Below are 15,243 nucleotides of genomic sequence, written 5' to 3'. Positions count from 1 at the left end.
CAAGGAATCCAGCTCTCGTGCTTCTTCATTTCTCAGGTACAAGAACATTGGCTTCAGATTTCATGATTTAGAATCAAAATTTTGACTGCAGTGCCGAAACGCACACCTTTTTTCTGTCTCTGTGACAGCCTGGGGAAATTGTGGAGGGAGAGAGACACAAAAGACAGGCAGACAACGCGTCTGTGTGCGCACGCGTGTGTGTGTGTGTGTGCGCATGCAAATGTTCATGTGCTTCTCAATACATGCCTACTTTGAAACGTACACATTCAGTCACACACAGAAACACACAGGGAATTGAGCTGAAAAGTGCTGTGTAACCGGCATCTGGCTCGCTCGGCCGTCTCCTCCTCTACCCCCCCCCCCCCCCCCCCCCCCCCACAACCCTCATCATTTATTTTTAGAGTCTTCAGAGATGAGAGAAAGCAACTACTCTGTACACTGTCAAAGAGTGAGTGGGTGGATATGAGAGACAGAGAGAGAGAGAGAGAGAGAGAGAGAGAGATGTGGTGAAGCTGAGGGAGGTGAAACCGAGTCAGAGTAGATGAGACAGTTGGGGTAAGGCAGGAAGGACGGAAGGAAGGAAGACAGCGAGGAAGAAAGGAACAAGTGGGGGAATGTGGAGGGGATGGGTGCACAGAGGGATTTATGGGGAGAATAAGGGGAGAGTGGTGGAAGTCAAATTAGCAAGGGGGAGAGTCAAAGAGAAAACAAAGTGAGAAGGGGAAATGAAGGAGAAAGAAAAAAGCTGTTTTATATAACAGCCTGTGAGTGTATGTGCCTGCATGTGTTCCTGTTTTTAAAAAGGTATTTATTTATTTGCATACACGCTGGATAAAAATAAATGTGTTATTGTGTCTGTACGTGCACGCTTGGATGTATTTGTGTTGGCAATGTGTGTGTGTGTGTGTGTGTGTGTGTGTGTGTATCCTTGGCAGGCTTCTCTCGCTCTGGCTTTTCCGACACCTGCCATGTCTGCCTCTGAGGAGCCGGGGCCAATGTTAAAAGCCAGCTCGGTTTTGTCTGCCGCTAGGCTAAATGTTTACACCTCTGTCAGGGAACCGCATCGCAGTGAGGCTCCCCTCCCACACACATCCCTCTGAATGTCATCCGCTATTATCATAGGACCAGCAGCGATGCTTCATCAGCAGCGATACAGGTCTATCTGATGAGGCTGTGGCGATTTGTGGGTGTGAGAGGCCAGAGAGAGGAGCGATCAGACCGTTGACACAGTAGTACATCAGTCGAGGAGATACGTAATCCTACAACGATGGCGAGGGCCGTGCCATTTGCCGGATTTTGACCTGGAAAAATGAAACTCGATTGTACGTTGCCATCAATAAGTCGTATTTCCTCCACTGAGCAAAAACCATTGTTCTCTCTGTTTCTTCTCCTTCATTGTTGGAGCCAACCAATTATTTCCTGCTTTTGAATCAACACTTTCACTTTCACAATAAAAGCAAGGAGATCGTGGCTTCCGAATCACAGGTATGCCTTTAATGTGAAACACACGGATGGCACTGTCGGATTTGCAGCCCACAGCGACAAAAGTAAATGGAATCAGGTGTTGAAATAGGCAGGTTTTTTTCGGTCGATGGAACACATTTGCAATGAGAAATGATCACTGCATATAAAGATAGTCTCACCTGGTTGTGATGCTCGATGCCCATGCTGATGGTGTTGATGAGAATGGCGATCATAATGCCCCTGCTGAAGTACTTGCTCTCCACGATACCCCAAAGTCTCCTCCTCATACCATTCCAAGCGTCCCGACAATGCCCGAAGCATGTCCTCTTCCTCTCCCCATCTGCCCTGTCCTCTAAGTGGTTCTCCTCCTTGTCCGTTTCTTTCACAGCACCCTCCTCATCGTCCTCGTGCTTGACGGAGTCTCGCACAGGTCTTGCCCCCTCTTTGAGCGACAGCGCACATATGGGGCAGTCCTCTGGATTTTGCGGGACAGAAAGACTGATGGAGTTGGCGACCGGCTGAGAGCCGTGGTCTTGCTTGCTCTGGTGCGGACACTGGGATGCTAGAGCGGTGCAGAGACAGGAGCAAAAAGAATGTGAGAATATGGATGCACTTCTTTAGCAATGCAGAATACGCAAGAATGCAAGTATTTGAATTGGTGTGAAAGCTGCACATATTTTAAATTCCATTAAAATGATGAACCATTATTCGGGCTGCAAAATAGCAAGTATATAGATAATAGAATGAGAAGATGCATCCAGCACTTCGGTGGTCGTCATATTCAGCTCTTGTTGTTACTCAGTTTCACATGTCTGAAAAAAAGTCAAGTTCTCATGTTACATATTTTCTGAAGCCCTCCAACTCACATCTCGGGTGCCTCGCGTGATGCCGCTCCCCGTTCATATTCCCCCCGGCGCGCCTGTTACCCCTGCCTCCACCAGCTGGCGGGGGTTTGCCCCTCAGCGTGTAGTAGAGCGCTGTCGATCTCCTCTTGGCCTTGCGGAGGACATGGCACACCAGCTGGAAGATCTCCTCGTAGCAATCTCCCGGCTCGGCCATGCTGGCCAGCGTGGACGAAGACAGGCACTGTGCCCTTTGCTCCTGCATCAGCTGGTGCTCCCGCTGTTTGGTCTCTGAGAACTGGGTGGCGATAACCACCAGGCACAGGTTGATCATGAAGAACGAGCCAATCTGGAAAGATGTGGAACAATAGACAGACAGTCAGTCTGCAGTATATGGACACATCAAACTGGGTGAGTTATACCCACTGCAGGGAACATGAGCTAATCTGGAAAAGATATATACCATAAATCACAGCAACCCGAGATAAAACAATAAGCAGCAGTTGTTGTTGTGAGTTGTTTTTTATCGAATTCACACACTAGCAGATTCTAAAAGCGTGTGCCAATCCCCCTGTAGAAATGTCAGCACGCATGCTTAAGGTGTCTGAGGGTTGGCTCCTCAACAAAACCAAGGCTGATTGGAGCGGACACACAGGGCCAACACATACACAACGCACAGACCAGCATCAGGCTGTCGTTCTCTTTCTCTACTTTTTTTATCATTTCACTCTCCAACATCTGATTCAACTTTCCGTTCTGCCCCTACTCCAACTCAATACCCTTCTTTCCTTTTCTCATGCCTATGCATGCACACGTACACTCTTTAACTCATCCCCCAAAAAACCGAAGCTCTTTTCTTTTTGCTAATCCTTTTTCAGAGCTTTTTCTTATTTTTTCAGCATGAGTCAAACTGAGGGTTGGGGAGAGGGAGAGTTAGGGAGCATTGTGAGCGGTGTGTGTTGGCTGACCCTTTTAGTGGCAATAATGGGAATCACTCCGGGACTGCTGAAATGGCTTTTATTGGAATACTCCCGAGTGGTTACGGAACAATGATTTGATCAATAATGGTAAATGCGGAACAACTCAAAAAGCAGACAGCTGGAGGGAAAGAGCAGCTTGAAGCAGTGTCGGTTTTGTTCCATTACAAATCTGAACATGTGTTCCTCTAAGCGCCAAGGCAGGCGCATGTCGAGAGCACACACAGACACTTAGAAATGCCGTCAAGGCCAAAACATGTGGGGCAGTAACACTCAATAAAACATCGGCACATACAATCATCCACAGTGATTAAAGATGGATGCAGGCCAAGGTGAAGAAGAGACAGAAAGCCGGGAGGAAGGGAAAGAAAAGGGGGTGACCTCATGGATATTCACACAGACAGAAAGAGAGAGCAAACATACAGTATATGGGAGAGCATGTGTGTGTGTGTGTGTGTGTGTGTGTGTGTGTGTGTGTGTGTGTGTGTGTGTGAGAGAGAGAGAGAGAGACAGAGAGAGAGGGAGAGGGAGGAGCGATGTCCATCTGTAGCCTGTGGGTCAAAGCAGGTCTGCAGGTGTGTGAGGCTTTGATTTCCCTCCAGGCTTGCATCTGTGTGTGTGTGTGTGTGTAGGTGTGTGTGTGTGCCTATTCTGTGCTTATGATCAGTAGACAGCTTTGCGCATAATCAGGGAGGGCAGCCCAATATCACACATTCAGTTGATCACTGCATTATGCATGCATACAAACACACACACACACACACACACACACACACACACACACACACACACACACACACAAAAACACACACAGACCAAAAATATGTGTGATCAAACACTCAGACACACAAATGTAGGTGGCAGGTTTCGCCTACAACTGATTGCATGTTTCCATGTGCCTCCATGCGGCAGCTGTCACATCCATTCATGTGCACTGTATAAATATTGTCTCTTTCAATGAAACACACAAACTCCTCTTTTGGTAGGACTTAGCTCCAATACAAATCTATTTAGTCTTCCGTGTGACTCCAATAAAGACATTCAGTTACACACATATCGACACTGTGGACGCCAAATTTCTCTTTATCTTTTGAGTTTTATATCAATGAACACACACAGTACACACACACGCGCACACACACACACACACACACGCGCACAGGCAGAATTTCCAAAATAAAAAGTAAAAAGACAAAGGACTACAAAAGGAAAGAGAGAGTCAAGGTGACTGTGTGAACAGCACCTTAATGGCCGATGAAAGTCCTTGACTGAAAGCTTCTCACAGTGTCCACACTTCAGGGGGCTTCCCTTAGGACCCCTGACAAACTCTGTCAACTGAAGCGTTGCAGGGAAGCTCAAAGTGGGCAGCGCATGAGTGTGACGATCAGGTGGCTTGTGTAACCCACTGGGATCTACACGTTTGACTAAAAAACTACACACGCTTGTTTTGTTCCTTCACTTTCTCAGAGCCAACTTGTTGACTTGTATTGGACGTAGTGTATCTGCAGGAGTCTGTGGTCAATGGAGCGGCATCAACCGGGCAAAAGTGATTGCACTGCAATGTGACACCGTGTCAGCTACTGTAGCTATCTTCCAAAAGGTGCTCTTCCGCTGCCAACGCCAACCTCGGGTCAGATCTGCCAAAACTGGGGATGAGATTTACAGCTGCAGTCACAATTCCAATTATCACCTCAGCCAAATAAGGTCAATTTTATGAGAATGAAGTGGGTGACAAAAATGTTTTGTTCCCTCTCATTACCGTGTAGTGCAGAAACTTTAGAGAGTGTTTGTACTCTCTCTGCTTTCTTTTCTTTCTTTTCATTTTCTTGACCTGCCTCGCATTTATTCATTTCCTCACATTTGTCTTTCTATAACGTATCATACACTCATCCTCCTTCGCCTCCTTTCATCTCAAGCGTTCAAGCCAAAGACACATTTACCTCACATCCTTCTCTCCCGCCGACATTGATCGTGGACAGTCCTTTATGCTGCTATTGATTTTCACTAGTCTATTAACACTTCAATCCACCGCACAGGAAATATCCTCATTCAATTTATTGATAGCAGGAGACCACTGGCGACAACATATATTGGAAATGTTATAAGGGATTTATTATCTTGAGCGTGTATAACTACAGTTGCATTTCATTTTTAATCTATTTATTGTTTAATCATCAAATTGCACAGTGGATGTGTCAGCTGGCAGCAATGGGGAATGATATTAATTCAATAAATGTAGTTATAGATTGTACTTACGATGATGAGTAAGATGAAGTAGATGAAATTGTAAAAGGAGTGGGCATCCATTACGTAGTACATGATCTCGACCCAGCCCTCCAGAGTGATCACCTAGGGGGAAAGTGCAGCGTAGTTTAAATCAAATGTTTAAATCCAATCTCTGCTATGAATTCGTTCGGTCTTGACATTAAAACATAACTCAAATGATAAAAACAGAGTAAAGGAAATTACTGGTTCTTGTGAGTGAGATTTTAAATCAAGTAGCTTTTGAGGATCATACCTGAAAAATCACAATCCAGGCATAGACAATGTTGTCAAAGTTGATGGCGCCTTTGTGGGGGTTACTACTCCCTGTGTGGCAGCGTGTGTAATACTGGTTCCAGTTGATGCACAGACCAATTGCTTCACCAGCACCGCTGCCGTTGGCCAGTGGCTCAAGACTCAGGCCCAGAGACTGTCTGTGGAGCGCGTCCTCCTTGTCCAGGCAGCAGGTGCGGCCTCCTTCACGCCTCGCCGGCACGTCGGAACACGACATGATGCCGTTGTCCGACGGCAAGGAGCAGATGAAGGGCCGTTCGTCGTCCTCCTCTATCTGATAGTATGGAACTGGCGGAGTCATACCTGAAGACCTGGGATGAGGACAAGGTAAGACACTGAGCTAATTGGTTAAGGAAAAGAATACATATACATGATGTAGTACAAATATATATTTCTATCATCTTTCATTACTTCATTACGGGAATTTCTTTTGGTGAAATTGGGAACAGGAACCAAGCATGTGGGACGAATGCATCATTGAAGGAAAGCAGATGAATAAGGAAATGCAAATCACCCTGTGTGTACAGTAGGTATATTGTATACTCTCTCTCCCACAGTGTGTGTGTGTGTGTGTGTATGTGTGTGTGTGAGAGAGAGAAAAGTCTGACTTAGCAGTGAACTAGCGAACACCGCCTAAAGCTAGTGCAGCAAACCAAAGGCGTCCTGACAGGTGTGGTAAACAGGGGTGAGGTCCCGAGTACGTCAGGACATGACAAAGTGAGTGTCACGAGTCACAAAGTGATACCAAGGAGCACCTACTGTACCACTTTACATTTCGTTTCAGTCCTTTATTTATGATTTATTTTTGAGATAGGTGTCAAATTCACACGCTTAAGCTTTTTTGTGTGTTTGAAAACTATTCTATTTAACTTTTTAAGTCTCAGTCAGTGAAACATTTGGAGCAGCCCCTGTCTAGAAATGGGTCGCGGGTTCAAACCAAAGCATCCATCTAACTTCCTTTACAAACACAACAAATGCGCCGTTGCTAGGAGTTGTGATCCAGGTATCCAACAGGCAAAACGGGGTCAGGTCTGTTTCATTTGGTAGCAATATACCCATTCCTACGAGGCCCTGCAAGTAAATCATCGGCGTGGTCTTGAGAAAGCAGAGATAATAAGTGAGTTCTGCCATTCGAAACAGGGACAGTTCAGCGCTGCCACCCTGATTACCCTGCTGCACACACGGACCTGATTTGACTGGGACTGTGATGGGTGGAGATAATCAGACATCACTCTCTGAGATGCAAAATTGTGTTCAGAGGAGCAGGTTTTTTAATGAGTGCCAAGAGGTCACTGGAGAGGAACTCTGAAACAAACAAGTCCATCTATCTTCTGCTGGAAACAACATGTATTGCAATCTCCTTTTTGGCTTGATTATTCTGTGAACAATCAGGTTGGTCTGTCTTCACGTATTCATCAGGATCTTTGTGTGACGTACAGTATGTGACGATACAAAAGCAGCCGTACAACTTCGTCGTCAAAGATACAGGCACGTTAAAATGAAAAAGATAATTACTCAGCTAACTAACCAACTGGCAAGCGCATGATTGCAGATGAGTGTGTTTTGCACCAGACAACAAATTGTTTAATCATGCAAACTAAGTCATGTGGAAAGTGTACGTGAGATTGTGGGCATATGTGTGCCCTAGTATGTGAGTATGTGTGTGTGTGTGAAAGCAATAACCGCTGCTGAAATTAATTGGATAGAAATATATTTTTTTTAGCCATGAGTCAATCAGCAAGGCTTAAGTGAGTGTGTGAATCTGACATGACTGTGGGGGGAATGAGGGCAGGGTGCGGAGGCTCAGACCACGGTCTGGGCCTGGGTCGGAAAAAAAAAATAGACCCTCTCCATCAACAGGCCCATAACTGAACACACACTCTGTGTTCAGGGTGACTCCACCTACAGTATTTATTCATTTCACATTGCATCGTCTCTCTGGTGGTCTTTTTCACAGCACATTGTTCTCTGCATGTGTCCTCTCTCGTCTTTTTCTTTCTTCTGCACAGGAAGATTCTGATCAGGACAAAGCTGGCAGGGAAATCGTAGACAATTCAAACACAGTGCACACACCTTATATACTTGCATGCACCTCATATAGTATCACCTCGCCTTACAGTACATACTGCCCCCATTTAATAGTTCATATCCTCATTGATTGTCGCTTCCTTTCCCTTTCTCTTCATTCCTCTCCTCTGCTTTCTTTTTCAGACTTTCTCTTTCCCCCTCTAATCATTCTTTTTATTCTTCATTATGTCTTTAACATTGAGCCTTCTCCTCTCATGTCCACTCATATCCTGCCCTTCCTCTCCTCTCTTATTCTCTTTATCTCACCCCTCTCCTGCAGTCAATAGATTGTGCTGGCATATATAGTGAAACCCTTCACACAACACACATGCATGATGCCGGATCGATAGCTGGGCCATTTCAGGCAACACAACTTTCCGTTGAGAGTTGCTTTGAAACCATGCATTGATCTGGCGGCCCAGCGAGACCTACTGAGCTCGCAGTGACTTATAGCTCAGTAGAATTTATGCAATCCAATGGAGGACACAAAGGACAGACGACAGAGATGGACGTAAAGAATATCAAGAGTATCGAGAGGGGTCATCTGTGACATTCAAAAAGGTGCTTTACGAGCAGTAAATGGAGGAAGGGACTAAGAGTAGAAGGGGAAAAAAAGTGGCCCATGTCAGAGCAGCGGAGCGTGAATGGAGGCTGTTGCCCCCCTGCTAGTGACTTGGCAGGGCACAGCGTGGCACGGCCAAACCTGGCATCACACTGAGAAAACACCTGCCAAAGGAGAGTGAGATGGAGGGAGGGAGCAGAGGAAAGAAGCAGTTCCCTGCATCGCTATAACTCAAGACGCAGGGACAGTTGGAAAGGGAGGGTTGGTGTGAAAAAGCAAGACACAACATATTAAAAAAAGGGAGGAGGAGAAAAAACAGACACCAGCACGGCACCTTTGACGTGCCGCTGGCCTGCTCTCTGAGGCCGATGCTGCAAGACGATGAAGACGCTGGTATGTGTTAAATCGCCCGAGCTCGGTATTGATTGTACTAATTTCAACTTGATTTGAAGGAATGAATAAGGAAATAAATAATATGGAAGAGGACACATGGTAAAAATATAAATAAAAATAAGGCACACAGTGAAGAATACGGTGGATTAAGACGTGAAAAGGTAGAGAAAAAAAAAGAAAAGTGGCAAACTGAAGGCTGCACTTGACAGCGACACTCAGCGCCCTCCACAGTGACCCGTCACGGAGCTAATGTTGGCCCTTTACTCAGCATAATAGTCCTCAAGTGCTAACTCACAAGGACCCGTCCTAATTAAGAACTCAAGCACCCTGACCAACCGGCGCAATATCTTAACACAATGCTCCAAAATAAATTGAAATGAAATGCTTTGTTTTAATAACAAGCGACCCTGATAAAAGTCGGCTGTTGCACTGATCAGCGAAACACGTGGCGCTTTATAAATGTATAACACGCTATACTAGAATACAAAATAATATAATATAATACTGTAGTTGATTCCCAGGATACAAAAAATAAATATATATATATATATATATATATATATATATATATATATATATATATATATATATATATATATATATATATGGATCCTTTTTCAGCCCATCTAAGGGAGTCAAAGTGAAGTCCTCAGTTTGTCCTGCTAAATTACTATCAACCTTGAGCCTGGTCAAGATACAGTACGAGATAAGAGTGAGAGGAATCTCGTGCAGTGATTACTGTAGAGGTTGCGGGGGGTAAATGCTCGCTCTCAACTTGAAGGGGAGGACACAGCAGGTGGGACAGTGCTGACTGGCAGACACGTGTCCCCTTTCATCTGGTTATTAGATCCGTCATTAGTACACGCTGTGTCAGCAGAACCAGAGCAGTATGCATGGCCTATACACTTATTACGACGCACACGTCAGGGGCATTTCTAGCGAGGTGATACCAGCATGAAAAAAGGACACGGAGAGATTGCCATGAAATAAAACACTGAATACTTGTGAATGTCTGTCACTCACACACACACACACACACACACACATACACAGTAGGTGACGCCGTCACGCAGGCTCATGAATATGGAGGCATGCAGCTGGAATCTAATCACGTTCTGCAGGGAAATGGAACTGTACTGTTGCTGTTGCTTTGTAGCTTAAAAGAGAAAGAGAAGAGAAGAAGAGAGAGAGAGAGGAGATGGCAGAAAAGCTGGAAGGCGGAGATTGCTAATGGCTACTTATCACTACTCGTCAAATATACTCAGATACAGTATAGATGTATTCCACGTGGATGGAGTTAATTATCCATTGTGACAAATTGGTATGTTCATATTCAAACCGCAAGAAATTGTAGTTTTTTTTAGACAGATTTAACAGCTGATGAAATTAAAATATACTATGTTTTTTTTTTTTACAAAAAGAATTCTGACATGATAAAATGGAGAAAAAGGGGGAAGCATACTGCCCGAGGGCAGGGCCACAGTCTCTGTCACTCACAAACAAACACAACCGGTGCACACTGATGCCAAGCGCTTAACTCACAGGGTGAAGTTCTCCTCGAGATAGCAGCGGTTCCTCAGCAGCCCCGCCCACAGCTGCACGCCAATGATGCCGAAGATGAAGAAGACGAAGAAGCAGAGCAGCAGCACGTTGCCCAGCATGGGTAGAGTGTCGAGCAGCAGGTTCACCAGGATTCGCATACCTGCGTTATTGAGCGGGTCAATCAATTAATAATAGATTATCACAGGTATTGATTTCAAAATGCACTTACTATATTTGCATAAAGATTGCTTCAGCAGTGGCCTATCATGGTCATATATATATATATATATATATATGATTACAGACACTGAAAGTAGTAGCACCACTACATATACATCCAAAGTACCCCTGTCTCCTATATATCAGGCATATAAAAGTAATGAATTGTTTTATGAAATATGCTTTGAAAGTAAAAATAACATCAATGTCCATCGTCCAGCAGTCCTTTTTTGGTTCTACTGCTTAAAAAAACAATCATGGGGATATATTTGAGGAGGAGGATAGGCTCACAAAATGCTGGACACTGGGGATCAATTTGTAAGGTTTAAGCTTCTGAAGAATCAGCGTCATGTACAGTATTGTTGTTTTGTACGGTTACTGTGAAAGACACAGACTGAAGTGATGCATCATTTCGAGAAGATAGACTTTCTTAAACGACTTCCCTACATTTTGCCATTTATGTATTTTACATTTGCAACAGTACAGTTCAAAGTCTGCTTTTTAAAAGCAAACTGACTTGAAAGCACAATTCAGGAAATACAAGGACATGGGGGAAAAAAGAGACACATGGATGTAGTGCACATACTGTACACAGAGGCACAAAGGTTCAGAGGTGCAACAGAGGAAGTGAAGAAGTGAACAGCCTCTCCAGATGGAGGCGGTATATATAAGACACATCAGAGGCAACGCTCACAGACCAAAATAGGTGTGTTGCTCACGAAATCTTTCCCGAACACATCGAGAGCTTTAAAGTTAGAATATTACAAAGACAACCACACACGCAGACGCACATATACTAACTACCGTCCACCCCATGAACACAGAAGCATAATTGTACCATATGAGGTCTGATTCATGATTAGAGGAAACCTAATTGCAGAAACACAAGCGCGTCCCCTCGCGAATAATGATGACCTGAACCCCTGTGGCTGGGTCTTTCACGCAGAGATGACATATTGAGAAGGTGATTAGTGAAACATAATGACAGCTGATTGGACTAACGAGAGAGAGAGAGGTGAGACCCACTGATGAGATCACGGCATCCTCATACTGACACCTGAGAAGGGTGTGTGTGTGTGTGTGTGTGTGTGTGTCACTTCAACTGTGACTGTATGTGTGTGTGTCTCTACTTATCTCATTTGCGTTCAGTTGTGTTTATTCAATGGTTTACTAGGATTTGTGGAAGACAGCCCCACAGTAGATTAATTTGTAATAGAGACATATGAACTGCCAACAAACTGAATGACAGGTGAGGAGCTGAAAGAGACGGGAGAGGAAGAAAGAGAGAGAGAGAGAGAGAGAGAGAGAGAGAGAGAGAGCAATGACAATGATGGTCCCACATGTAGATAATATTTACAGGGATAAAAACACCGGCAGTTCTACACAAACAAAAAAAGCATGAATGCTAAATATCATTAAAGAGGATTTTCCCATTCACCAAATGCTAAACATGCTATTATTCCCCCTTGATTCTTGCAACATCTAGATTAGTGATTATGTGCTAATTTAGAGTTAAGTTAAGTGATTCATTCATCAATACAGTTTGTATCTTCAAATGTAGAATTAAATAACTGTTATTCTTGTCAAAGAGCAGTCTGCATCCTTTGCCAGACTTGTGTTATAATGTGTTTTATTGACTTGTAGTTCAGTCCTGAATTCAGCAAGCTCTTTGTAGAGAAACAGGCTGTGAAGATTGCTCGGACAATAACGTGTGGGTATGATTTTTTCTTGGATTGCAGTGAAATTGCATTTTTGAATTTTATCTCAACAAAACGGGGGAAAGATTTTGTCTGTCAATGCGCCCGGTTCTCCCTCCTTCGGCTAACTCGCCCTCGTCAACTGGTATTAAATGGAAAGCAGCAGCATCGCTGGTGTGTGTGTGTGTGTGCATCTCTGGTGGCGGCTGGAGGCGAGTCTAAATGTGTTTGTTCCCCGGGGTCCCTGTCATTAGGCCACTGTTCCATTAGGCCTAATTAGATGAAGAGAGCGAGAGATGGATGGAGGGAGAGACGGGCAGAACGAGGAGGAGACAGCGCCCGAGGGTGTGCCGAAAAGTAGGGAGTGCCAAAGAAAAACTAAAACATTAAGGAATCACAAAAAAAAGATTATTTTTCCCTCCTTTCTCTGCTTTGTCTTTTTTCTCCTCTTCCCCTCTCTCCTCCTGGTGACTATACCAGTCTGCCGACTGTTCCTGCTGTTCCCAGATAAAGATGGATGCTCTGGCACCACCGTGGAAACACAGTTACAGCGTCCTGCCAGCGCTATTCATAAAAAAGACCAGGAGAGTTCTCCTCTCTCCTCCTCTCTCCTCCTCTCTTCCCTCTCTCGTTCGACTTCCTGCTGTTTTTGTTCGTCTTTCCCATTCCCTCTCTTGGTCGGGGCACCTCATCTGGCTGTCTCACACCAATTTCATCCAAAAGTTAAACACGACAGCACACACACACAGACACACACATGGTACAGGCCTACTCCCTGCCATTTCGTCAATGGTTCCAAATTGAGGTTTGTGGGGGTGGGGGGTCAGGGTGCGCTCGTGCTCCCTGTGTATCTTTATCCCCATGTTACCTCACCTCTAATGGGGTCACGGATAGGGGACGGGGTCAGGCGGCCACACACTCATTACATCCAGCCGACGGAGAACAACACAAACACTGACTACAGTACAACGTACAGTATACTGTAAGGACACCTGCTGTTTCAACTACCAATATGCCAACACACCGTATCTGGAGATCGTGCTTTGATATATAATCACTTCCACAAAGGCAGATTTATTTACAATCTGCCCACTTGTCCCTGAAACACTATACACACACTCTACTGCACACGTTATCCTCTAATCACACCACTTAGAAAAGTCATTCAGTTTGCGTCCATATTTTGCTGAGCGCTACCGTGGCTGTCTGTAATATCTGCCTACACCTGAAAACGACTTGTCCTTCAAGATGTTTGGAAATTGAAATCAATTCAGCCGCTGAAGACAGGATGCTTTTTTTCCCCCGGTGAACGCACTAAATAAAGGAGAATCTGCCATGATTGGACATTTAGGTGGTGAGCGAAAAATCAGTGAGCTCTTGCTCAAGGCTGAGGAATAGCTTTTCATTTTTGGATGTGTGTGTGTGTGTGTGTGTGTGTGTGTGTGTGTGTGTGTGTGTGTGTGTGTGTGTGTGTGCAAAATAAAAGAAGAAGACACACAAGCTAAACAGGTCACATAAGAAGGTAAAAAAAGGAAGATATAGAAATGTTGTACATAAGCCACAGATTAGGTATCTGCTCTTCACTCCTCCTCACCTTCCTCACAAGTAAACATTGTGACTAACTGTATCTTAATGCTTTTTCCCCACAGATTTATTTACAACTTTTTGTCTCCCTCCAGAAAACTTAAAAATGACTGCCCAGGTTTCTTTTTTTTCCTACAGTATCTGTCCCCGAGTACCAAACTGAATCCGGCGTCAGGGCTTTCACTGCGATCCGCTCCATCCGCTGCGGACTCCTGTCAAGATTATTTAAAAGTAGAAGAGACAGTCTCTCTCCGATGATGCTTAAGATATTCAGGAGAAGTTTTTTGTTAAGGTTTGTGTGCTTTGTTTTTATCCAAGAGGTTCCGTGGGGATGAGGAAGTCATAGGTCAATCCAATTAGGACAGACGGACTCCAATTGTCCCGTTCACTCGCTTCGATGAGACAAAGACAAGGCGCGTGTCTTAGCATACATCTAAGGAAAAGAGTGAAATTCCTACACCTTTTTTTTTTAAAACAACGAGACTCCCTACTCATCTGAAACTTCATTACCTACAATTACCATTGGCTACTAATGCTTGGCTAACTGCTAAAGTGCTAGAACTAAGAGACGAGACCAGTCTGAATCGAGCTTTGAACAGGCTAATTGGCGCTTACGATGATTAAGAGCTGCCCGTTGGGGCAGCGGGACGGAGAAATCAATAGAAGTTAAAAAGTTTGGCCAAGAACGGCGTTTTCAGATGAAAGGAACGGGGTTATGGTCACGGACGGATGAGTGACGCAGCATTAATGCATGTTTTTTTTAAATCTGATAAAGCGGTGACTCGGGGGGCCTGAAGGGGCTGTGTGATGAGGCATAATACATATGTTTGATGATCCCCATGGAGAACAGGTGGCCTGCAGATGCACAGGTAATACATCAATTCTCATGCGGAGGCATTAAGTGGACTGACACACACGTGACGCACAAAAAAAAACTTAAAATGTTCTCACTTGGCACTCTGTTGATGGCTTTGAGCGGCCGAAGAACCCTCACCGTCCGAATGGCCGACAGGTTAATATTCTGCAGGTCCAGTGAGTACTCTACCATCCTGGAAAAAGTAGACAAAAGGGAGCAAATAAGGAACGACAGACGACAAATCGGAGAGGAAGAAAACATCGTTTAACACTCCTGTGTAGTTACCTGGTTGAGCTGCTCGTTTAAAATATCGACGACAACAGTTTTATTCTGTAAGTCTCACCTGTCCCCCCTCCCAGAGCTGTGCGGGTCTATGGGGAATGTACTGCACCGGGTGGAAAGTGGTGGTGGTGGGGGGGTTAGAGTGACAAAGCCTCAAAAAGGGGTGGATAACATGACAGAGAGGTGAGGAAGAGGGGGGGGG

The 15,243-nt window shown here is 44.7% G+C and overlaps 1 protein-coding gene across 3 annotated transcripts in view; it reads right to left on the bottom strand.

Moving 5' to 3' along the window:
• The window catches only part of cacna1ia (calcium voltage-gated channel subunit alpha1 Ia), a 126,025-nt gene that overhangs the window by 39,200 nt on the left and 71,582 nt on the right, over window positions 1-15,243 (bottom strand). For all 3 annotated transcript variants that reach the window (XM_035614439.2, XM_035614443.2, XM_035614442.2), the window contains exons 5-10: window positions 14,855-14,952; window positions 10,404-10,563; window positions 5,802-6,150; window positions 5,540-5,632; window positions 2,331-2,655; window positions 1,644-2,026 (exon numbers count right to left, since the gene is read on the bottom strand). In XM_035614439.2, the coding sequence (XP_035470332.1) occupies window positions 1,644-2,026; window positions 2,331-2,655; window positions 5,540-5,632; window positions 5,802-6,150; window positions 10,404-10,563; window positions 14,855-14,952 (1,408 nt within the window). The remainder of the gene's footprint in view (window positions 1-1,643; window positions 2,027-2,330; window positions 2,656-5,539; window positions 5,633-5,801; window positions 6,151-10,403; window positions 10,564-14,854; window positions 14,953-15,243) is intronic.

The sequence above is a fragment of the Scophthalmus maximus genome, chromosome 17 (assembly GCF_022379125.1).
Source record: "Scophthalmus maximus strain ysfricsl-2021 chromosome 17, ASM2237912v1, whole genome shotgun sequence".
Lineage (NCBI taxonomy): Eukaryota > Metazoa > Chordata > Actinopteri > Pleuronectiformes > Scophthalmidae > Scophthalmus > Scophthalmus maximus.
This window is presented reverse-complemented; position numbering and strand designations above follow the sequence as displayed.